The sequence below is a fragment of the Aegilops tauschii genome, chromosome 2, assembly GCF_002575655.3.
Source record: "Aegilops tauschii subsp. strangulata cultivar AL8/78 chromosome 2, Aet v6.0, whole genome shotgun sequence".
In the NCBI taxonomy this organism is placed as follows: Eukaryota; Viridiplantae; Streptophyta; class Magnoliopsida; order Poales; family Poaceae; genus Aegilops; species Aegilops tauschii.
In genome coordinates this window covers 413154563-413179260 of record NC_053036.3, presented here as the reverse complement: position 1 = coordinate 413179260, position 24698 = coordinate 413154563, and the positions used below count along the sequence as shown (strand labels likewise).

The following is a 24698-nucleotide window of genomic DNA, read 5'->3' as shown; positions in this document are numbered from 1 at the left end:
AGCACGCTCGGCAGAAGAGAGGCCGTCGGAAGTAGCACAAAGCCCCTCCATAGTAGTAGTATTTAGGGGCTATTTTGTTTAGTTCATCTGACTATAGATGTGGTGGCACTGTACGACGTACTTACAATTAGCTAGTATATAGTTGAACTAGCTATTTCAGTACGTGGTTGGCAACAATTGGAGAAACGTTTGGTCGGTTCAGCTGTCCAGTTGAATTGTTTGTATAAATTAAGAACGACTGCTTAATCTATGAATGAAATCTATGCTTAATTACTGAATTTCAGTTGCAAAAATTAGATAGTGCTAGTGAGTTTAAGCTGCATATTTTGACAAATCACAATGTTACAAGGAATGACAAATGGCAATGTTACTAGATCAACAAATGTCAATCTTTCCAGTTTCACAAATGGAACATACCCAATATGACAGATGCAAATCTTACAAAATTATTTGTACGTGGTTGCACACGGGTCATCCAAAACAACCGTTTGCGTTGAAGGGATGCACAAATCCTACGCTGCGAATTTTCCCTTGACTTAAGGGGGAAGACCATAGCTCTCACTTTGCATACGGGTGTTCTATCTAAAACGTTTGCGGTCAAGAGCTGCAGAAATCCTGCTCGGCACATTTTCTCTTGGCTTCCTGGGGAAGCTGTTGGTTTGCATACGGGTGTTCTAACTAAAACGTTTGCGATTAAGAGCTGCACAAATCCTGCTCGGCACATTTTCCCTTGGCTTCCTAGGGAAATTGTCGGTTTGCATACAGGTGTTCTAACTAAAACGTTTGCGATGGGTGTTTTTAAAAACCGTATTAAACTGCGTCTTGGGCGCCATTAATGAAGAGGATGCAAGCAAGGCAGGCGGCCATGGAAGTCAAAGGGCTCGCTTCCCGGTGAGCCTACACGGCATACAGCTCGCACGCTTCTCGGTGGGCCTCCACATTGGAGTACAACTTTGATTTGATTTTTCAACCAATTTATATGCACTGGAGAATGTGCATGTAGTTCAAATTTGAATTATGCACATAAAAATGCCTAGATATGGATTTCAATTTCCGATGAGGTATGCGGCGGCCGGAGCTACGGGCGTGTCGGATTGGCGCTATGGGGCATCTCTGGCCGAGCTGGTTGTGTCTGCGGGCTGCTGGAGACATGCTGAGCACAGTGGTGTGCTCGGAAGCGAGCTTGCACAACCATAACCATGGTGGCGACATGGCTGGTGGAGAGGAGCTGTCAGCTTGGATGGCCGTAGTGGTTAGAGGACGCATACGACCGCGGGGAGAGAGGGGAAAGAGGCAGGGGCTCATGGCGAGTCCAGCAGAGGTAACAGTGAGGCCGTGGACGGTCCGACAACGACGTGGCATTGTCGGTGATCTGCGAGCAGAGACGGCGGGGTTATGCTTGATGGCGACGCTTCACGGCCTCCGACGACATGTCGCTCGGCGTAGATGATGAAGACGATACTGCCGTTCTTCTGGACTCGTCGGTCAGGCAAGGGGTGGACGGTGGCCGCAGTTCCGCTAGTCGGTGCTCTCGGAGGGTTGCGGGAGAGAGAGTAGAGGAGGGGAGGGAGACCGAGAGAAAGGGGAGAGGAAAGAGGAGCTCGTGGGCATTGCGCTGGCAAGGCTAGAAGGGCCAAGGCGTCGCGGTGGAAGCAGGAGCTGGCGTGCGCGCGTCCGGCACGCGCCTGCGTCCTCCTGGTGCGGTGGAGAAGACGACTGGCACTACCCAGGTGGGCTGGGCCGGCACAGTTAAGTGGCCTGGTAAGTTTCCTCTCTCTCTTTCTATTTTTTTCTATTTCTCTATTTTATTTTTCTATTTTGTTTCTATTTCTCTATTTTATTTTTCTATTTTTGTTTTAGCAAAAATACTAAACTATTTCATAAAATCCTGAAATAATTTGTGGGCACTTTTGAAATATTTCCCAACAACCATCAACTATTTCCAGAATTATTTGGGCATTTAAAATAAATATAAGAATTAAATTCCCAAATTCAGATACTTGATGATTTAATTCAAAAATCTAGGATGACCTAAAAAAATGTGCACCATTTTTGGCAGAGGTTTTCAACCCATTCAAAAATGATGAACTTTTGTGAAGGGCATTTTGTATTCATTGAAATTATTTTTAGTTAACCCTAGTATTTGAGAGGGGTGCTAGGGTTTGTAAAATCCCCATTTCAAGTTTGAATGAAATTTAAACATGATGCAACAACCAAGACTAGTCCAAGTGCATAGCAAAGCTAGGGATGTGACATCAAAACTGATGCCTAACTTATTACTGAAGGGCACCATCGGTGATAAAACCTACGTCAAACCCACATGAAAGCAGCCAAGTCAGCAACTGCTGGGCCCATTTGTCAGAATCTTTGACTGGTCAAACTAAGAAATTACTGGTGATGGATTATCGTCACCAAAAATAATCTTAGGTGACAAATTGGCCTATTATAGGTGACATTTTTGCCAATCACCAAAAATGACCATTCATGACAAAAATGTGTCCGTCACCTAGGACACAATCTTAGGTGACAGAAAACCGGTACCGTCAAGATTTTACTTTTTGTGACAACACTTCGGTGATAGTGGGGGTGATGGCTTAAAATTGTCACCGTACCATTTTCAGCGGCGAAAATCAATTTTAGGTGACACAAGTGAACTATCGTAAAAAACATCTGATTTCAAGTGAGCCTTCTATCCTCCTCCTTTTAGCCACCAACCGCGTGACGCGCTCCCCCATCCTTTCCTCTCCCTTTACCCCTCCTCCAAGAAGCCCCACACCTCTCGAGATCCCCATTCTCCAAGCAACCAGAGAGAGAATGCATGGCGCCCATGTTATCCTTCATTCCCGAGTTCAAACCATCGTGTCCAGGAGGTGCACAAGTACGTTTACGTCGACTACGTGCAGAGAGTCTGACTGGAATGCAAAAATGATGACACTCCTCTTCTTTCTCATCTACGACCACTTCTCATCAGCACCAAATTGGAGCGTTGTTCGTCCTTCCTAGGCTCTTACGGCTCCACCGATGACCTCTTTGTGAGCATATGCAACATCCCAGCCCTTTTCCCTGTCAATTTCGTCCTCCGCGCACACTTCCATGAGCACCTGAGCTGCACTGCCGCGCAGTCATGTCGTCAGGTATGCTTGCCTCTGGCCCTTTCCTTTCATGCACATCTTTGAGTTCTTCTACGTAGCATGGATTGCATTCTTTATTTCGTTGTTTGGCCCTTTGTTGCACTACATCCGAGCACACCCGAGCCACACTGACTCGTCTTGTCGCCGGCGACGCCTTCATCGTCTTTTGGGGCAGCGAGGCACCTAGGCGTGTGGCTTTTCACTCGCTTACAAATGCACACACGCACATGATGAGAGCATGTCAGAAGCTCACACATGTGAGTTCCTCCACCGCTCTGTTTGTCACTGCCGACACACCACAATCTCGATTAGAAACGATGATGCGTTACGATGGTCAGATCTGCTAGTGATGGTCATGATTAGAAATGATGATGCGTTATGCATTGTCGAGTGTGATGACCCACAAGTATAGGGGATCAATCGTAGTCCTTTCGATAATTGAAAGTGTTGAACCCAACGAGGAACAGAAGGAAATGACAAGCGGTTTTCAGCAAGGTAATATCTGCAAGCACTGTAATTATCGGTAACAGATAGTTTGATAGCAAGGTGATTTGTAATGAGCAACAAGTGACAATGGTTACAAAGATGCAGCAAGTAGCCCAATCCTTTTTATAGCTAAGGACCGGCCAGAATGTTCTCTTATAACAAGCAAAGAGTTCTCGAGGACAAATGGGAATTATCATCAAGTTACTTTCACCATGTTTGTTTGATTCACGTTCGCTACTTTGATAATTTGATATGTGGGTGGACCGGTGCTTGGGTGCTGTTCTTACTCGAACAAGACTCCCACTTATGATTACCCCCCTCTTGCAAGCATCCGCAACTACGAAAGAAGAACTAAGCTAAATCTAATCACCGCATGAAACTTAGGATCCAAATCAGCCCCTTATGGAGTAATGCATAAACTAGGGTTTAAACTTCTGTCACTCTAGCAACCCATCATCTACTTATTAGTCCACAATGTCTTCCCTTAGGCCCAAGCACGGTGAAGTGTCATGTAGTCAACGTTCACATGACACCACTAAAGGAAGCAACAACATACATCTCATCCAAATATCGAACGAATGCCAAATTCACATGATTACTTATAACAAGACTTCTCCCATGTCCTCAAGAACAAAAGTAACTACTCAAAAATCACATTCATGTTCAAGATCAAAGGGGTATTGAATATCATCAAGGATCTTAGCATATAATCTTTCACCAAATAAACCAACTAGCATGAACTACAAGATGTAATCAACACTACTAGCAACACACATGTACCAATATGAGGTTTTGGGAAAAATATTGAATACAAGAGATGAACTAGGGTTCAAGATGAGGTGGTGCTGGTGAAGATGTTGATGAAGATTGATCTTCCCACGATGAGAGCGTTGTTGGTGATGCCGATGGCTTCGATTTTCCCCTCCCGGAGGGAAGTGTCCTTGGTGGAATCGCTCCGCGAGAGAGCTAAAGTGCTCCTGCCTAGGTTTTGCCTCGAGACGGCGGTGCTTCGTCCGGAAAGTCTTCTTTTTTTCTAGGTCAAAACCCTTAATATAGCAGAAGATGGGGGCCAGAGGCCTGCCAGGGGCCCCACAAGGCATCAGGGGTGCCATGTTGCTTTGTGGGCAACTGGTGGGCCCCCTCTGGTACTTCTTTGCTCTAGTATTATATATATTCAATAAAAATTCTCCGTGAAATTCAGGTCATTTGGAGTTGTGCAGAATAGGTAACTCTGATATAGCTTTTTTAGGTCTAGAATTCCTGTTGCCGGCAATCTCCCTCTTCATGTAAATCTTGCAAATTAAGAGAGAAAATGCATTAGAATTGCATAACAAAGTGTTATTGTGATCAAAACATTATAATAACTAGACGGCAACCCGTGCATTCGCACGGGCTAGCATATTTATTGTGTTGGATAAAACCATCACAATAAATAGCAGCTATTTAGTTCATTTGTTAAAGTATCTGGGTCTGAATAGATGAATGGTTGAATCTAAAGAGCGCTAAATTTATTCTTTTGACACACAAAAATCTTTTAATATATTTAATTTCTTTTATGTAAATTAACATTTGTTCTGGATATTCGACAATTAGATTTCGCTATTATTTGTAGTTACTTTTCTAGGAGGCCATTACATGTGTATTGTTTAGATTGGTATTTTTTGGTAGTATTTTCTTTTAAACCCGTCTTGTATTTTATCACTGTACAGAGCTAGTAGTTTATTTGAAGGGAATTGTGATGTTCATTTGGATTAAATTGTAAGCAAGGTAAATAATTATCCCCATTTTCTTTGCTCATATTTGGTACGAAGTTAATTTAAATTGGTCTCATATAATTTTATTACACAATTTTTTAATATATGAAACCTAATTTAATTTGCTACCGCATTTAAATTGGTACTTCCTCTTTAAAGAAATATAATGGTGTTTAGATCACTATGTAAATGCTGTAAACTTCGCTCAAAAATAATAATCTAAACGCTCTTATAGAAGGAGTAACATATTACTCCTCTTTACACTACTGTGCGCATGTTTATCAGTGATAGATTTTTTTGTTTGGGTCGTCGGCGGGTTCGCCGGCCGCGGTCGGCGCTGGCGTCCTGTCTAGTTTGCTCGCCTAATCCGCCCCATGAGAGTGGCTGCGCCAGTGGCTCTCGTTGACAACGTACATCAGTAACCTCAGGAAGTCATTCCTCACGAACCACATCGCAACGCCGGCTGTAGCGGCAGCCATCCGGCCGTTCCCCTTTGCCGTGTGGTAGGTCGTCCCCGGTGAATCTGCAATCTCCTCCGGTGCCCGCGTTGTTGAGCGGAGTTTCCACATCCAGCAAAAGCGGCGGCGACTCTTATCCATCCCCATTTTCCTTTGACCCTGTGTTTGTACGAACAGGTGCATATCTTTCCTTTGCCTTACCATGTCCTCTCTCTATGAAATAAATTTCAGGCATGCATAGCACGGTTATCAAATTACTGTTTCTAATATTTTATCTAGCAATTAGACTCTTGGAATTTTCTATTATTTGTTAAATCAGATCTGAATTGCCAGGAAAGAAAGAAAGGTTATAGTAATTGATAAAAGCACATACGTGATGCATACATAACTGATATTGATTTTTGTCAAATCAGTTGTGAGCCCTCCATCAGGTATCTGTGTGAATACATTGTCTTATGAATGTATTTCCACTATTTTGAAAATAAAGTATAGTGGCCGTCCTCTTACAGTCAGAGAGAGCTTAAATATAGTTCAATCTTCAGAGAAACACCATAAAAAAAGTCAAGGGCCCAAGCTCACAAACACTATATTTGGGTTTGTTAAATGGATGCATCAAAACATTGAGTTTGCTAGAAATTCTAAAATCAGACTAAATTAAATAATGACTATAGACTATATACGCATATAATAAGATACCCAAAAGTAAATAAATTTCATTCTGTTAAAATATTTCAGATATATCAATTTGAAACCAAATAAGGTTGCTATGTCTGCATCACATTATATTTAGTCATATCAGAATGCTTGTAACAAAATCTATAATATATCCTTGTAAACAATGTTTTTTGCAACCTTGTCGGATGGACGCTCTTCATCTGAGATGAGTATCTTCAATCCATTTCTGCTGGTCACCCTTGACATTGCAACATAGTGTTGTCCATGTGTGAACACTTGCCTTTCTAAGTAGAGTCCAACTTTTTTGAGAGATTGCCCCTGGCTTTTGTTTATAGTCATAGCAAAGCACACTGATATTGGGTATTGTCTCCTTTTCAGAATGAAAGGCCATTTTGAATCACTTGGTGACATGATAATTCGTGGGATGTAAACTTTGTCACCAACGTTAGGACATGTTATGACCTGGCCTTCAATGAAACGCTTTCCTAGCTGTGTTATTATTAGTCTTGTCCCATTGCAAAGTCCTGCACTTTGATTGATGTTCCTCATAAGCATTATTGGTAATCCTACTTTCAGCCTCAGTTCATGGTCTGGTATTCCAGAAAATGTAAGACTATTCAGAAACTCAGTTGGGTACAACATATCTTCATCTTCCACCGTAGACATTGCCTTGCATGTTGCATCTGAACTGAAATAGGTTACCTCTTCTCCAGGGATTTAACTCATGATGTAGGCATTAATCTGGTCAACAGTCTCGTTTCCTGGGCACAAGATCGCTCTTTCCACAAGGTATGTTCTATCAGTGTATTTTTTGTGTAAGTCAGGATAGGTGGTGTTAACAATAGATGCTTTCGGGTCATCCCCTTCATGTAAAATAAGGTCCTCTGGGATGCTAACCCAATCCTCTTCATCTATTGTTGACGTTGTGCCATCGCCTATGTTTAGTATCCAGTTTGCGAATTCAGATGTTTTTGCTTTCTCTTCTGGACTACCTTCGGATGAATTCAGACGCATATTTTCTTTGAGTCGGTACTCCTCAAAGTTCTTCCATAGGTAGGATTTCTTTATTGATGCAGAAATGATATGTTCCCTTTTCCCCTTTGGTATAACTAGTAGGATTTGCCTGAAGTCACCTCCCAAGACTACTGTCATTCCTCCAAATGGTCTATGCTCTGCGTCCTCATATGTGAATCGAAGTATGTCTCTCAAACTCTTATCTAGTGCCTCAAAACAATGCTTGTGTGTCATAGGTGCTTCATCCCATATTATCAGTGATGTTTTCTTTATTAGCTCCTTGCTTGATGTTGCATGTGGACTCGTTAGTGATCTTGGGGAATGTGAAATCTTGAATGAGCTGTTCTTCCACCCTGTAAAAGAATTGCTGCTATACCACTTGAAGCAACTGCTAGAACTATTTTTCCTTCAGATCTTAATTTTGTCATGACTGCTTTCCACAGAAATGTCTTTCCATTTCCACCATATCCATCAACAAAAATCAATTTTCCAAGACTGTCGTTGACTGATTCTATTATAACATCAAAAGCCATCCTCTGGTCCTGATTTAGCTTATGCAGTAACTTCATGTGTTCTATTCTTAAAGAATCTTTATCATAGTTTAGTTCCTCATTTACTAATCTAATATTTAGATCTTGAAGAACTGAACTATCTGGTAGTGGCATTCCTGGAAAATCTTTGAGGGACTTACCACCTTTAGTCAATAGTTGTTCTATCTCTGCCAGGAGCAGGCTCTTTATTTGTGCCGAGTTGAGTTCCAGGGCCTGAAAATTGAATATTCTTCTTTGCCGACGTTGGATATCCTCAGATAGTAACTCCCAATTTGTTTGCCACAACTTTGCGGGATCCGTCACCTCACAAAATAAAAGTATTGTGCAGAAAAGTTGGCGCATTTGAGGAGCAGAGGCCTAATGGGATGCTTCCTTGATGCAGTCATCCCACTCTTTAGCGTCATTAAGTAGCCCAAGAGCATAACATGCGGATTTGAATGTTGGATGTACAACCCCATCAACTGTTCAAATTTCTTCATATGATCTGCATCCTTTGACGGTATTTAACAACATTCTCAAGTAGTATTTTTCACCGCTCGTTGGTTGTGCATAGTAAATCCTGCCTATGGTTTTTTTTCCACCACGCCTTTTCCTCCATTCTTTCTCTTGTGCATGCCAAGTCCATTTGGTTGGAAACTGTGCATACGTCAAACTGCGAGCTTCTTCATGCAACTGGTTGGCTGTCATCCATTCTGTGAACATTGTCTTTTCTATGTTAGGTCGGGATACAATTTGATCTAAATCCATTGAGTCCGGCAACACCACAACATGTTCATTTTCTAGGTGAAATTGTAACCTTTCAACCGCAGGCTCTCTGTACTGAAGAGGAAACTGAAATATGCGCCATGCGGCTTCACATCCAGATATGTACCGGGCATCAAGGTACCTCTTGATTTCGTCGTCCCTGTTTGTTAATTTGCTAGCTCTTGTTTCACTTTGTTGGTCTTCCGCTTCTATCAAGACGGTTGTTCGATCTTCTCCTTTGTGGATGTATTTGAATAAATACTTTATAGACCTTGATCTGTTGCACCACTCAACATTTATGTGGGCTTGATACTTGACCAGTAGGTTTCTATTGTATGGCACAACAAATCTATTGTCTAGCTTCACTCCATTCTTGTCCACAGTGTTGCCATCATCTCGCCTTCTATATACTGGATAGTTATCTTCATCTATGGTAGTCTCAGTGCAAAATTTCTTGGGGAAATGTTTGGCACAACTTTTATCGACCATGCATGGTGATTTTGGGTGTGCTTGACCACATGGACCATGTATCATGTAATTTTGCACTGCTTCGTACCCTTCTGGATCACTATTCTTATCAGGAATTTCGGCTGATATGATTTTGTCGATCTGGGAAGGACTTGTATCTTTATCATCTGGGTGTAGAAACACCAGTATGTGTGCATGCGGGAGGCCTCTTTTCTGGAACTCTATAGTGTAGACAACTTTATGAAAGTAAACAAATTTGAGAAGAAATGAGTTAGGACAATCATCTACGAAAGAGTGAATATGTACTTATTAGGTAAACTTACTTGCAATTGTTTGTCCAAAACACTTTCCGTTCTTTATGTCATTCATAAGTTCCTTCAGTTTTAACATGAATACTCTGGCAACGATATCTGGACGATCTTCAGGTTTCTGGCCTGGAATCAGATCCAACATATCTTGTATTTCCAGCCATTTTGGATTGCATGTAAAAGTAATGAAGAGATCAGGATAGCCAGCCCAACGACAAATCGCCATGGCATCTTGGTAGTTTTGCTGCTTATTTCTTGGACTGTCATTACATGATGAGGGTAGTATGAGTCTTTGTCCAACTTGTTCGGTTCGTGTATCTCCATTTTCTATTGCATCATGCAGTCCTCTGTACAGTTCTGTCCTCAACTTACCTTGGTTTGTCCTGTACCAATTTAGTCTCCACTGTTCAATGCACGTTGCTGCATCAACTAAGAACTGCAGGAACAAACGTCCACTCATTTGCAATGTTGAAGCTTGGTTCAGACGTTGTTGTATGCGATACGCATAAAACTCCAGCATTGTTACATACTTTCTTTTACCTTTGCTGCCTCTTTTATTTTCATACTCTATTTCTGGTCTGAAACCATCTTCTCCATATGGAAAAAGCAAGGGGTACTGCATTGACATATAGCTTGGGTGCAACTCTGAAATCCTGTGTATTTGTTCTGCTATTTTGATATTTTTTTGACCTTTTATCTCTTGAATTTTTGTCGTGTGCAAGAAATTTAGAACCTTTTCGCTTTCAACTGGACGGAAATTCATTGCAGACATAACCTTAAAATTTGCTATCATGTAGACTAAACCTTCTTGGATCAATGGTCTGAACTTGTTAACCATATGCTTCATTACCTTGCCATGTATCATAGTACCCTGAAACATTACAGTGCAGCGAGAAGATGCATTAATATTATAGTAACTACTACAACTCACAATAGTGTATTTATGTTGGAAATTCATAAAGTTTCATCATTAAGCTAACCTCTTCATCAAGTAGTATCATGTCAAGGCTAATAAGTTCATTGTTGTTGAGATTAATGGCATCCCATAGCCTAATTATTCTGACCTTGACTTTCCAGGAATCCTTCTGATTGCTAATCTCATGGAGCATATCGTATGCCATTGTTTTGAGGGTAAACAAAAGGAGTTGACCTATAAAAACACAATTTCCAGAAGATTACATATTGGTGGTCATGCAATTTGCATGTAGTATGAAGTCCAGAGCCTAACAATTTGATTGAACCAACGAAACAAATAATCTCTCTCAGAACTGGGCTAGAAAGCAACAAAAAGTAATTTGAATTGTAAGCAAGCATAAATTTGTTGCTTAGTAATTTCTTAGTCTCTGGCAAATCCAAGGCTTCACTTGCGAAGAAAGATTTTCTCTTGCCCATTGTGAAGTTCATAAGCAATATGAAGTAAATAGACTAAAATTTTGAATTAACCAACGAAGCAAACAATCTCTGAAAAACTGGGCAACGACGAAGCTTACGTGCCAAACAGGAGAAGGTTCACCAGCGACGATGTTCACGACCGACAAGAGCCTCCTTTATGTGTAGATAGTTTGTTTCAGGCTGCAGTTATTTTATAAGATGGTGGTGTAACGCCCACGATGCGGCTATATCTCCCACGTGTCGGGGCACGACTTAGAGGCATAACCGCATAGTGGTTTTGTCGTAAGAAGGGTCATCTTCACACAATCCCATGTAATGAACAAGAATGGGATAAAGAGTTGGCTTACAATCGCCACTTCACACAATACATAAATATCATTCATACATCATCCAAAATACAATCATATAGACCGAGTATGGTCAAAATCCAGATGAAAATAAGACAACCCCAAATGCTAGATCCCCGACCGTCCCAACTGGGCTCCACTATTGATCATCAGGAAAAGACACATAATAACGACCACGTTCCTCGTCGAACTCCCACTTGAGATCGACGCCATCGTCTGCACTGGCATCGTCGGCACCTGCAACTGTTGTTGGAAGTATCTGTAAGTCACGGGGACTCAGCAATCTCACACCCGCGAGATCAAGACTATTTAAGCTTATATGACAAGAGGTGCAAAGAGGTGGAGCTGCAGCGGCAAAACATATATGGTGGCTAACTTGCGCAAATGAGAGCGAGAAGAGAAGCAAAGGAACGGACGTCATCTAGCAATGACCAAGAAGAGGTCCTGAACACCTACTTACGTCAAACATAACACAGACCGTGTTCACTTCCCGGATTCCGCCGAGAAGAGACCATCACGGCTACACACGCACTTGGTGTATTTTAATTGGGTCAAGAGACAAGTTATCTAAAACCGGACATTAACAAATTCCCATCTGCCTCATAACCGCGGGCACGGCTTTCGAAAGATATTACCCTGCAGGGGTGTCCCAACTTAGCCCATCATAAGCTCTCACGGTCAACGAAGGATAAACCTTCTCCCGGAAAGACCCGATCAGTCTCGGAATCCCGGTTTACAAGACATCTCGACAATGGTAAAACAAGACCAGCAAAGCCGCCCGAATGTGCCGACAAATCCCGATAGGAGCTGCACATATCTCGTTCTCAGGGCACACCGGATGAGACATCCTACGAGTAAAACCAGACCTCGAGTTTCCAGGAGGTGGCCCCGCAGTCTGCTCAGTTTGGACCAACACTCGAAGGAGCACTGGCCCGGGGGGGTTAAAATAAGATGACCCTCGGGCTCGCGAAAACCCGGGGGAAAAGGCTTAGGTAGCAACTGGTAAAACCAAGGTTGGGCCATGCTGGAGGAGTTTTATTCAAGGCGAACTGTCAAGGGGGTCCCATAAATCACCCGACCGTGTAAGGAACGCAAACTCAAGGAACATAATCCCGGTATAACAGTAACTAGGGCGGCAAGAGTGGAACAAAACACCAGGCATAAGGCCGAGCCTTCCACCCTTTACCAAAATATATATAGATGCATTAATTAAATAAGAGATATTGTGATATCCCAACATATACATGTTCCAACATGGAACAAACTTCAACTTCACCTGCAACTAGCAACGCTATAAGAGGGGCTGAGCAAAAGCGGTAACATAGCCAAACAACGGTTTGCTAGGAAAGGATGGTTAGGGGCTGACATGGCTAAAATAGGAGACATGATATAGCAAGTGATAGGTAGCGGAGCATGGCAATAGAGCGAAACAAAGCATAGCAAAGATAGAAGTGATTTCGAGGGGTGGTCATCTTGCCTGCAAGGTTCTCAGAGTTGTCGAAAGCTTGATCCTCGTAAGTGTACTCGACAGGTTCCTCGTTCACGAACTCGTCTCCCGGCTCTACCCAAGACAAGAATACAAAGAAATGGAACCACAATCAACAACGAGGAATGCGCAAGCAACATGATGCAAGACATGTATGATATGCAGGTTATGATATGCGATGCATATGCGTGCTCCGGAAGGAAAATGATGAACATGGCAGTAACTTGGCAAACCAAGCATGCCACTGGAAAGATGAGATGATTTTGGTCGAAATCGATATAAAGATCACCGGAATCGGATGCACGGTTTGCAAATGGCAAGCAAAACAAGAATGACACTAATCTGCGATAAACAGCAAGATAGCACTTAAAATACAACAAGTAACAATACTACAGCATCCCAACATAGCAACAAAGCACATGGCAGTAATCTACAGGAGATGCTTGACAAAAGATGAACACTGAGCTACTGCTAGTTCACAACATATCAAGCTCAAACAAGCATGGCAAAAGTGCAAAAGATTACAGGTTCACAGACTTAGTGAAAAACTGGACATGGCAGAAATCATCATCAGGTAGCAATGTTTAGAGCACGAAATCAACATGCTACAGGAACTTAACATAGCAAGACAAGACATGGTAGTGTTCTACTAAATGCGCATGACAAAAGTCCCTTACTGACCATAAGCCAAAAAGGACTAGAAGATATGGTGGCAAGCATGTAAACATAGCAATTTTCGTTATCAGGTTTTCAGACTTAGCAGAAAACAGAGCATGGCAGAAATGTTAATATGTAGGCCTCTTTGTGAGCTTGATGCACTCACTACAGAGCAAGGCAAGACAACCCAAGCATACCTACAGCAATATGGCATGTTTATGAAGCTATCCATGGCAAGAACAATTGCATAGCATGTATGGATCAACTACAATAAGCTTGGCAAGATTGAAAATTATGTTAAGAATCTGCCAGAAATATTTTATAGCAAAAGTAGAGCAAGATTGAGTCATGCTATGGTACTCTAAAATTGCAAACAATTGCAGGAATGGATCAATTACAACTATAGCTACAAAACATCCTTACTGAACATCTCCAAAATATGCATGGATCTCTCTGTAGCATCAAGTTTACATGGCAACAAAATTACAGCAGACAAAGACTTAGAGAAATCACTAAGTCCCTGAAATCAGAATTATTACGGGACCTACTTTGCATGCTTGTACTAGTCACCACAAAGATCACAAAAATACATGGGCTATACCACTGGAAATATGGCATGGCATACTTCAAAACACATGTAGAGCTCATGCTCAAAAGATGCACAGAATAAATGATACAAAAATGACAAATCTCCAAGTTCTGATAAGAACCAGAGATTAACAGCAACTAGCCCTCTTCCAACGAAGATTTGGGCATCAAGATGACCTCTAATGAAAATGGTGCAATTGAGCAAAATGAAGAGCATCACGAGGCGAACAATTTGACATATTATACGCGCGAATCGGAGCTACAAGCACAAAGTTATGACATCTCGAATAGGAGCACTTAATGTAAAATAAAATGACTTGGAGGATTTTTGAGAACGGGAAAAGTCAACGCACGATTTCTCTGGATCGGATCTGGCCGGAGGTTGCTCGCCGTGGCCGGAGCTAGGAGAGGAGGGGGCGACGGTCTCGGGCGTCGGCGGAGGAGGAGGGGACCCGGGGCGGCGGGTCCGGCGGCGGGGCCCGGAGGGGAGGCGGCGGCGCCGGAGGTGGCGACGGGCGGCGACGAGCTCGCCCGGCGCGGCGGCGAGGAGGCCCGGCGGCGCGCGGGTCCGCCGGCGGGTGCGGGGCGGCGCGCGCGCGGGCGCGGAGGAGGCGGCGGCGGGCTCGGGCGGGCCCGCGGCGGGCTCGCGGGCCGGCGCGGAGGGAGAGGCCGGCGGGACACGTGGCAACAGCGGATTCGCCGGGGTGCGGCGGCGGACGTGTCCGGCGCGGGCGGACGCGTCCGGCGCGGCGCGGAGGGAGAGGGTTAGGGTTCGTCTGAGATTTCGTTTTTCGGGATGTCCACTCATTTATAGGTAGAGGGAGCTAGGAGACTCCAAATGAGGTGCGGTTTTCGCCCACACGATCGTGATCGAACGACCTAGAGCATGGAAGAGAGTTTGGTGGGCTTTGGGCTGGTTTTGGAGGGGGTTTTTGCTGGACACTCAAATGGACTTTGCGGATGCCCGGTTAACCCTTGGAGTACCAAACGACCTCCGAATGGAACGAAACTTGACCGGTAGACTCCGGGTGGTATATTAAGGTCACTTAGACAAGCCTCGGTCCATTCCGAGAAAGTTTGACACACGCACACGAAAGAAAACTAGAGGGGTGCACCGGAGGAGATAGGAGCGCCGGATTGGAAAACGGACAACGGGGAAAATGCTCGGATGCATGAGACGAACACGTATGCGAATGCAATGCACATGATGACATGATATGAAAATGCAAGACATGACAAAATACAAAACGAAAGACAAAACCCAACAACGGAGGGAAAAACATATCACATAGCCGGAAATGGCAAGAGTCGGAGTTACAAATATGGCAAGTTACATGCGGGGTGTTACAGGTGGCATGGGCTTGGTTCTGCCCTGTCGCGAAAATTTTGAATTAACCAACGAAACAAACAATCTCTGAAAAACTGGGCAACGACGAAGCTTACGTACCAAACAGGAGAAGGTTCACCAGCGACGATGTTCACGACCGACAGGAACCTCCTTTATGTGTAGATAGTTTGTTTCAGGCTGCAGTTAATTTATAAGATGGCGGCATGGGCTTGGTTCTGCCCCGTCGCGATCTCCATGAAGTGCCCAAAGAGCATACGTCAGCAAACCTAGGATTGAATCCTAGGACTTTCAAACGACGCAGTAGAAAACATGAATCCTAATGCAATTGAAAAGATAAGGTCGATTCAAATGTTAAATCAGGAAAAAAACGACGAACCTGATCTATTCCCCAACTTGGTTGCTCCAATTTGAGAGAGATTTGTTTGTTTTTTTCCATGGGAGGAGGAGGAGATATTCCATGGCGTGAGCGCAGCAGATCAAATTCCTAATTTCCTTGCTCCAATTTGAGAGATATGATTTATTTCCTTTCTCTGGGGAGGAGAGAACGTGAGGAGGAGACTGTGGGGAGGAGGAGAGACTATGGCGCACGATTTTTTTTTACAGGGAGAGTAAGAGACGTGGAGAAGATAGACTTTTTTGAGGGATTTTGAGGGCATGGGCTTGGTTCTGCCCCGTCGCGATCTCCACGAAGTGCGCAAAGAGCGCACGTCAGCAAACCTAGGATTGAATCCTAGGACTGTCAAAGGACGCAGTAGAAAACATGAATCCTAATGCAATTGAAAAGATAAGGTCGATTCAAATGTTAAATCAGGAAAAAAATGACGAAACTGATCTATTCCCCAACTTGGTTGCTCCAATTTGAGAGAGATTTGTTTGTTTTTTCCATGGGAGGAGGAGGAGAGATTCCATGGCGTGAGCGCACCAGATCAATTTCCTAATTTCCTTGCTCCAATTTGAGAGATATGATTTATTTCCTTTCTCTGGGGAGGAGGAGACCATGGGGAGGTGAGAACGTGAGGAGGAGACCGTGGGGAGGAGCAGAGACTATGGCGCACGATTGTTTTTTTTACAGGGAGAGTAAGAGACGTGGAGAAGATATACTTTTTTGAGGGATTTTGAGGGCATTTTTTTCACAATTTTGAGGGCTATATACGGAGTAAATATACCGTGCAATCGTGATAGCATGCGGTTGGGATTTCTAATAGATTTATATGGTTGATGTACCACTAAAAAAATGGTTGATCTATATCTAAAAAAAAAAATGGTTGATCTGCACCGTAATAACTCGGTCCCACCAGATTAACGGTTCTTAAGTGCTGATTAACGTGGTAATTTCTTGGGAGTCGCTAATTAGTATAGGTATAGATAGATAGTAGCAAAACATGATGCAAAATGGACGTATCTGATTGGCAGATCTGCGACCCAAATCCCCTCTCCGCTTTGCGAGTTGCTTCAATGCGCGTTGAGCCCCTCTTCTTATCGATCAAATGCACACAACCTAATGGCTTGAGCCTCTCGTTCCTATCGCATCGGGTTTGAGCTCTAGCTGACACAATAGCAAATAAGCACCCTTTTCCGTTTCTGCGAGACACTGACAGGTGGGTCTAGGGCCCAATGCTAACAGTGCACACGTGGATGTATGGCCCTATATGTCAAAGACTTTGGCAAGGCTCTATTCAGTGCCAAACATGTTGTGCACTGCCATTGCATCAGCACCCTTCGATCCCACTAGTCAGTATCTATGGCTAGCTAGGCTGAGTTATAAAACTTCATGTTTAAATCTTCTTCGAATTAATTCAAATTCTAGATTATTTCAAATTCTTGCAAACTTCAAATGCTTGCATATTTAAATTCCTTTGATCAAATTTGACAAACTTTAGGTATATTTTGATCTGTAAATGTGAGGATTCCAAATCTGTCCTTGGTTTTCAAAATTAAACTATAGATTTTAAATTCAAATTTGTACTTTCTGTGTCCTTTCAAACTTGGTTAAATCATAACTTGAGTTCTATAACTCTAATTCAAACGAGTTTTATTATTTTTTCAATCAAAAATATATGAGAAGCCCATTCCAGGACTTGGATTTCAGGTTTGGGCAATCCAAAATACTGTTCTGTTCTATTTTTTGCAAAAGGACCCTCTTAATGTTTCTATTCATATCTTGAACATCCTTTATCCAATCATTGCAACCATAGGTCCATTTTGATTACCTTAGCGTAAGGGTTCAAGAAATGCTCTTGGTTTTCCATTCTGTTTTATTTAAAAGCATTTCAAAACTTATTTCAACCATAACTTGAGCTTGACACATCTATTTCTAATAAATTTTATATGCATTTCTATTAGAAAAATGCAAGGAATCTGATTATGCCATGTTCATGGATGATAAACTACTAGAACATATTGTTCTATCCAGAATCACTTTGAACTTAATATTGCCTATGGATTTGCACATGGAAATCATCGCACTTGTTTCCAAATGCTGTTGAAACTTGCCTATATGTTTATATCATGTTAAATCCTCTTAAACATGTCATGCATGCATATATTTGTGCATCAACCATGAATGTATGTTTAACATACTTTGCGTCTTTCTAGTACTTGCTTTTTTCCGCTAGAGTCTGGAACCAATGTTAAGTATGAGCCTACCTACGAGGAAAGTTCATAGGATTAGACCTATCACTAGGCTGATGGTCTGTCAGGCAAGGACGATCATTACCTTGGATACTTGTACTAGCTTTACATGCAATACTTCTTGTGATGCTTTCATGGTTAACTATTTACCTATCCACTATCAAGCCATTTATATTGCCATGATACAACCTCTACCTCCACCTCATAGCAAACTTGTTTTTCTATGTTACCTCTTGCTTACCTACTCAGTATGCATCCTTAGGTTGTTGCCAGGTCAGATCTTATGCCATGCTTTACTTGGGTTACGTTTAATTTGTTACTATGGGTCACTTTGTGACATTCTTCTAGAGAAAATTAATTTGGTAGGCTAACGGTAACATTGAGAGGCCAGTCCTAATGCCTTGGTGTTTTGTTCCACTTGAACCACCCTAGTGCGTGATCTTGCTATTATGTTCCATGGATGAGCGCCCTAACCACTTGTGGGAGGTTTTAGGGGGGGCTTAGATGTGACACTACTTCAGGATGCTGCTAACCCGACACTACAACCAGAGAACCTTCGACAAAACTGTGTACGATGCATTAATCGCAAACGGTGATGTAATAAAACCGTCAAAAAAGGTACAAAACATTTGCGATGGCAGAGACATCAAACACGATTTAGATTGTAGTTGCGTGTGCGATGCGTGGCATATAGTTCACTCGAATGAACTATTTGCGATGAGCATAACAGCAGAAACGGTCAGACAGATGAAGGTGTGTGCGATATACAGCATACAATTCACTCGGATGAACTATTTGTGATTAGGCAATACAACAGAAACAGTTAGGCAGATCAGGGTGTGTGCGATATACGACATATAGTTCACTCGGATGAACTGTTTGCTATGAGCCAACACAACAGAAATGGTTCAACTTAACAAGATGTGTGTGATACGCGGCAAACAAGTCAGTAACCGGAAATACGTGGGAAGACCGATAACAACATAGACGATTCTTGTTAACAAGACGTGTGTGTTGTGAGCAAATGATTACTGGTATACAATTGTGAGTGATTGATGAAATCATCATCGACGGGTTCCATTGTTTAGTCCGTGTGCGATATGATTTGCTCTGTCCGCACAACATCTATGCTCTGTCTACAGAGAATCAACATATATACTTAAAAAAATAGTACTACATAACCAAATTTAGCATACAATTACATAAGTGGCTACACACATAACATTTCCACACACCAAAGTAAACGATTACGTGCATACTAAACTAGGAGAAACGAGCATCTAATCATCTACATGTTGTTGTGACAAAGCTTGCCATTGCTTTGCTTCTGGCTGAATCCCTGGCCATTTTGGGGAAGGAGGCACTTCCTCATGTTAACGATCCGCCCGTACATCTTGTATCTCGTGTACGCCTCCTTGTCCGCATACACGACGTGAGCTTTGTCAAGTTTCTCCATCCAGGCCGAGTGCCAGGCACGCTTGTCCTTGTTACAGTAATCCTTCATGTCTCTGTAGTAGGGGTCGATGATGGCCTCGGCGAGGTGAACCAGCGAGTCCTTCTCATGGTTCTTGCTACCCCAGATCTTGTATTGGCCCTTGATATCGACAAGATTCTGGCAGGCGATGCTCGAACTCTTGAGCACATATACATCGTTGGTGATGTCCATCATAGAGAACATGTAGTGGGGGCTATTGACAAACCTGGCGAAACGCTCGCAAGGCCGCGTGGCCAGGCAGTAGTGGTAGACGAGGACGTGATTGCGCATGCACATCTGGGCGACGACGACCTTGAGACGAGACCCAACACGAGAGCGGGTGTACTCGAGGTCGAACCCGATCACCTTGTACTTCTCCTCAGCTAGCAACAGCTCCATGTTGTGGATGGAGTGCTCTACCCAGATCGGGTTGTTGGTGTACACCACCGAGAGCTTTGTGAACCTTCTGTGGGTGTCCACCACGACATGCATGGTGAACTGCCACCCGTTGTCGGCAACTGCCCGGAGTGCCATTGGAGCCGCGCAGGATACCCTCTAAGAATTTGTCGTGGTGGGTGTGCTTCTTGCAATACTGGGGCGCGATCGAAAGGTTGAAGAGACACAAGGGTTAAATGGCCGCTATAATAAATGGGGGCCGGCCGGCCTGTAATCGTCAGGTCTTGTCACCGCGTTCATAGCGGAGGATTCCAGTGCATGCTTGAGCACCCCACACGTGTTTCGTTTGACCACTCGTGGGTTCGAAGAGGCGCCAAATGTATCGTTGGTGAGCCTATTCCCGCGCAATTGCGCAGTTTACCGCGCGCAATCGTGCAAGCTTTCCGCCCGCCTAGTTTGGCCACGCGTCGGCTAGAAGAGGGGCAAATCATGGGCGTTTATTGGCAAAAAGCTTTACAAAAACAAAGTGTGTGGAATGACTTCGATCATAAGTTTACCCGTGGTGATGAGGTCAAACTTACACAGAAGGGTGATGATGGACACTCGAATGCGATAATTATTTTTGCGCTCTACAAGGCACACGGTTGAAGAAACCAACTATGTGCAATAATGTCGAAGATTGTAGTTGAGTTAGCTATACAGATCATTTTCTATGAGATCGACAAGGGAAACACATTCGAGAATGGTTAATAAAATCTAAGTCCATTGCATATTAAGGTCAAAATAGTACTACCAATATACGAGTCTCATACGATGCCATTTCAACGATCGTACCACAAAAGCCCGAAATATTACAAGGTTCAAATTTTAGAGTTATATGGCTCAAATTCGAAGATTACAAGGTTCAAACTGATATTAGAAATGAAATTCAGCTCATTCAGCTGCAAACGCTTGCGCTGATCAGCTGAACATGGATATAAGAGAGGTTCAAACTAATATTACCACTTGTAAGGATGGTTTCGAAACCTCATCATTTCTGCAAAGGGATCAGCCACTAACAAGTCATGTATGGGGTTGACACAATGATTTTTGATTACTCTGTCATCTGAAGTTCCAAAATGAAATTCAGATTTTTTGGAGCCTTTTCCATTCTACCGCAGCCGCCGGCGCTGATCAACAAACCATTCATTTTTGCGAGATAAATGTAGGGCAAACCTCATTATCTTCAGCACCCTTGCTCTGACGACAAAGAACCTGGCAAATACAATCTCCGGTAAGGTCCCTCGGTAGGAGTTCAAAGTAATTTCTAAGAGATGCAGATCTAGGCATTCGATGTGATTGTTATATTGTATGACATTATCCACCACCGAGCCTAAGATTATCTACAAAAGAAGAAAACGTGTTAGTGCCTACACGCAGTTTTGAACACTACTACATGCCTATTTGGTTTGCAGGATTTGTAAAATGCACTAACGTGCCATCTTCGATCCGACATGATTAACATGGGCATTTGATTACACTTAAGAAATATGTAGCCTTCTTCACAAGAGGTTGGAGTGGATGAAAATTCCCTAACAAAACTAGTACAGATGAATCCAAAGGAGAAATGCTTATGGATTGTAACCATATGAATCAAGCAACCAATATGGGGGGGGGGAACATGTTTGTACTGAAATTCTCCAAAGTTCCTTCAGAAATCATAGTAAATTGTCATTTTAAACTTGGGAAAGGGTGTCAAAAATTGAACTCCCTTATGGTTAACATTTAACAGGAAAGGAACATCACCTCGATATTTAGCTTCTCCAGGCGCAGAAAGCATCTCAGGAAACTGACAACTTGGTCCAGGTTGGGGCTGATAGATTCTAGTGCCAAGACCTTCACTGTACGCAGATTCGGGGTCAAGCTTGTCGGAATCATTTTCTGGATGACAGACGAACATACATCTTCAAAATTAGAAATAATGTTAATTTCAAGAAGGAGAGGTAGAAGGCGACTTTTGTACCTGAACGGGTGTGGATCCAATAACAAGTTGGAGTATTTGTCAGACGAGTAGCCCACCACTGTCAATTTTAGCACAAAAATGACATTGGTTCTTGTTGGAACTTCTTAATCAACTACAAGTAATCTCTCAAGTGAAGGTGTGTCCTCAGTGACTGTACTGTGGTACACCTTTTGTGATGTCTTGTTGCAGCACCATCAACACACATAAATAGTCTGGAGAGTCATGGAGGTGATGTGGAAGCTACTCAACCCATTGACCGCCTGAAGACAAAGGTACTCGAGTGCGGTACAGCCGCGGAGCAGGCGCTCCATGTCATCCTTTGGGATGCAGACGGCGACGAGCTCGAGGTGCTTAAGTCATGGTAGAAAAAGAGCGGGCGCGTCATTTAGGGAGGGGGAATGGAAGTTCATGAACTTGGTGAGGAGCAGCATGGGCGCGAGGTGGAGTGCGGGCGTTGGCAGCGAGCGCATATGCCCATCATTAAAACTAAGCTCCTCGAGCTAATCTAGGGCGGGGGATCGGAACCACTCGTTAATCTTGGCTCAGTCCTTGCTGTTGGAACAGAACTTACCCATGCTAAGGCCTTTGATTGGGCCATGGTGACTGCCGAGATCTGGGACAACGCATCCAAGCTTTTGCGATAGCCATGGCAGAGCTCGTGGGCATCGATGAGGTCGAGAGGGGTGGAGTGCCATAGGAGGCGCCACCGCCGGGAAAGGACGGTTGTCCGCGCCCCATATTTGATTGGGAAGAGGGAGACGATGACTATCAACACAACATCGGGGAGGCTGCTGATGAAGTCTAGGCCTACTAGAGTCGCTTGCAGTTCTTGCTCGACCCGCCTCCGCTTGTTGGCAGCCTCGTTCTCCACCTCTGGAGTCTCTTCGTCAGCGCCGCCTTCTGATAGAAGTGGGAGTACAGGGAATATTTAGTTAAAACAGGGCAAAAGAAAAGTGTATTGGTAACTAGAAGTTAGTAGGTAGGAATAGAGTAAGAAAATGGAATAACAATTAGTTGCTTAAATACTACACAATTCCTTTGATATTCTTGGGTAAGTCAACATGCAGATACTTGAAAAGAACACTTACTTCGAACAAAGTCTGGACGGATGATATCATCGAGGAAGTTAGCATATATCTCATGACCAGACTCTTTTATGTGCAGTGCAATTTTAGTGCCAGCTTTCAGTACATAAAACTTAGAAATTTCTATCCAAAGGCCCGTGCCAAAATAGGAGTGACCATGTTCATCAAGTCTTACAGAAGCAACGATTGTAAATCCATGGTTTGTGTTTAGTATGACATCCATGCAGTCTTGAGTTATGTAAAGGGCAAGATTCTGTCTTACAGATGCCCTTGCATAGCAAAGGACGTGCGGCAGAAAATGGTAGGATTGTTAAAGAATATGGTAACATGCAAATATGGGCGAAATTGAAACAATAGTACAATAGTTCAAATCAAAGGATAAAAATCTATGATTAAACAGATAGTGTAACCACTTCCGGAGCTTAGGCAAGGCCAAATGGGCCGCGACCCGCCCAGCCCAGCCAAAAATGGGGAAGGATGAGATGAAATTTGGGCCTTAAGTACAAGTACTATGTGTAATTCCTTATTACGGCCCGCCCAACCTTTTCCCTGTAGCTCCGCCACTGGGTGTAACCATGATGTCATGGAAATATGAGAGTAATCAAAAGAACAACACATCATTAATTTGCCTAATATAGAAAGAAGAGGAAAAAATCCCCTTTGACGTATATGCTGCATGTGGCAACTTTTATCCAATGTAGCAATATATAGTACATGTTCAGGAAAGTAGGCCATGCGAACCAATGTAGGGTGAGATTGAACATACCGTGCGCATCTTGAAGTCATCTGGTATGGTGAGATGGAACTCCACGAATGTCTGGCCGAGGCCGCAAAGTCCTGATGTGTCCATGCACTGTACACTCTATGAATGAAAGAAAACCCTCAAATCAGCTCGAATAAAAATGAATTCATGACGATTTCGGACGGGTAATTAAAGGAGGCAGATGAACTGGGATAAGAGATGAGAGAATATCTCAGTAAATTAGTTACCTTGTTGTCCATGAGAAAAAACCCTCAATACCGTGGATTCTCCAATCGGGCGGAGCTGGGTCGATGGCGAGCAGCGTCGAGAAAGTCGATGGCGATAGGCGGCGGCAAGCGGAAGTGGCAAAATGCGGTGGGGGTTTGTCGGCAGCCTGGCAGCGGCGACATGTGTCGAGCTAAGTGGTTGCCGCTGCAATAGACGGTGCCATGCAGAGTCGCAAACGAGCTCATGCAGTTGTGAATGGGGACCGGAAGGGGTGGCAGGCGGGGTGAGGGTTTTTGTGACGTGGGATGGTGAGGGTTGATACGTCTCCAACATATCTATAAATTTTGATTATTCCATGCTATTATATTATATGTTTTGGATGTTTTCTATGCATTAATATGCTATTTTATATTATTTTTGGGACTAACTTATTAACCTAGAGCCTAGTGCCTAGTGCCAGTTTTTGTTTTTCCTTGTTTTTGAGTTTTGCAGAAAAGGAATATCAAACGGAGTCCAAACGGAATAAAACTTTAGGGTGATTTTTCTTGGACCAGAAGACACATGTAGGACTTGGAAACCAAGTCAGAAGAGTCCTGAGGCGACTGCAAGGGTGCAGGGTGTCAGTGTCAAATCCCGCATATCTCGTAGTAGGGGTCCTAAGCTAGGCGTCTTGGAGCGATGGTAACATGGACACATGATTTTACCCAGGTTCGGGCTCTCTTGAAGAGATAAT

The 24698-nt window shown here is 43.3% G+C and overlaps 1 protein-coding gene and 1 long non-coding RNA gene across 13 annotated transcripts; one reads left to right on the top strand and one right to left on the bottom strand.

The window, feature by feature from the left end:
• Positions 1–5626: 5626 nt before the first annotated feature.
• On the top strand, positions 5627–9904 carry LOC141041705 (uncharacterized). Of its 8 annotated transcripts, none has more exons than XR_012202898.1 (6): positions 5628–6006; positions 6883–7293; positions 7618–7700; positions 8398–8568; positions 8789–8951; positions 9707–9904. It is a non-coding gene; the product is annotated as an uncharacterized lncRNA (long non-coding RNA). The 8 variants fall into 8 exon arrangements; XR_012202894.1 differs by lacking the exon at positions 9707–9904 and having other exon boundaries at positions 6883–7132; positions 7218–7293; XR_012202896.1 differs by lacking the exon at positions 9707–9904 and having other exon boundaries at positions 6883–7137; positions 7218–7293.
• On the bottom strand, positions 9582–17066 carry LOC120974064 (uncharacterized). Of its 5 annotated transcripts, none has more exons than XM_073508686.1 (5): positions 15784–17064; positions 15507–15692; positions 11080–11161; positions 10570–10739; positions 9582–10460 (listed from the first exon to the last, which is right to left on the bottom strand). In XM_073508686.1, exons 4-5 carry the CDS (start codon positions 10708–10710, stop codon positions 9591–9593), a joined length of 1011 nt encoding a protein of 336 aa, XP_073364787.1. In that variant the 5' UTR covers positions 10711–10739; positions 11080–11161; positions 15507–15692; positions 15784–17064; the 3' UTR covers positions 9582–9590. The 5 variants fall into 5 exon arrangements, with proteins under 5 accessions (XP_073364787.1, XP_073364789.1, XP_073364791.1 ...); XM_073508688.1 differs by having other exon boundaries at positions 15507–15673; XM_073508690.1 differs by lacking the exon at positions 11080–11161 and having other exon boundaries at positions 15784–17066.
• Between the last annotated feature and the right edge of the window lie 7632 nt (positions 17067–24698).

Coding starts and splice junctions, on each gene's coding strand:
- LOC120974064 (XM_073508689.1), bottom strand. CDS start 10,710: ATGGCATACGATATGCTCCATGAGATTAGCAATCAGAAGGATTCCTGG. Junction 10,461..10,569: donor TGATACTACTTGATGAAGAG/GTTAGCTTAATG, acceptor GTAATGTTTCAG/GGTACTATGATACATGGCAA.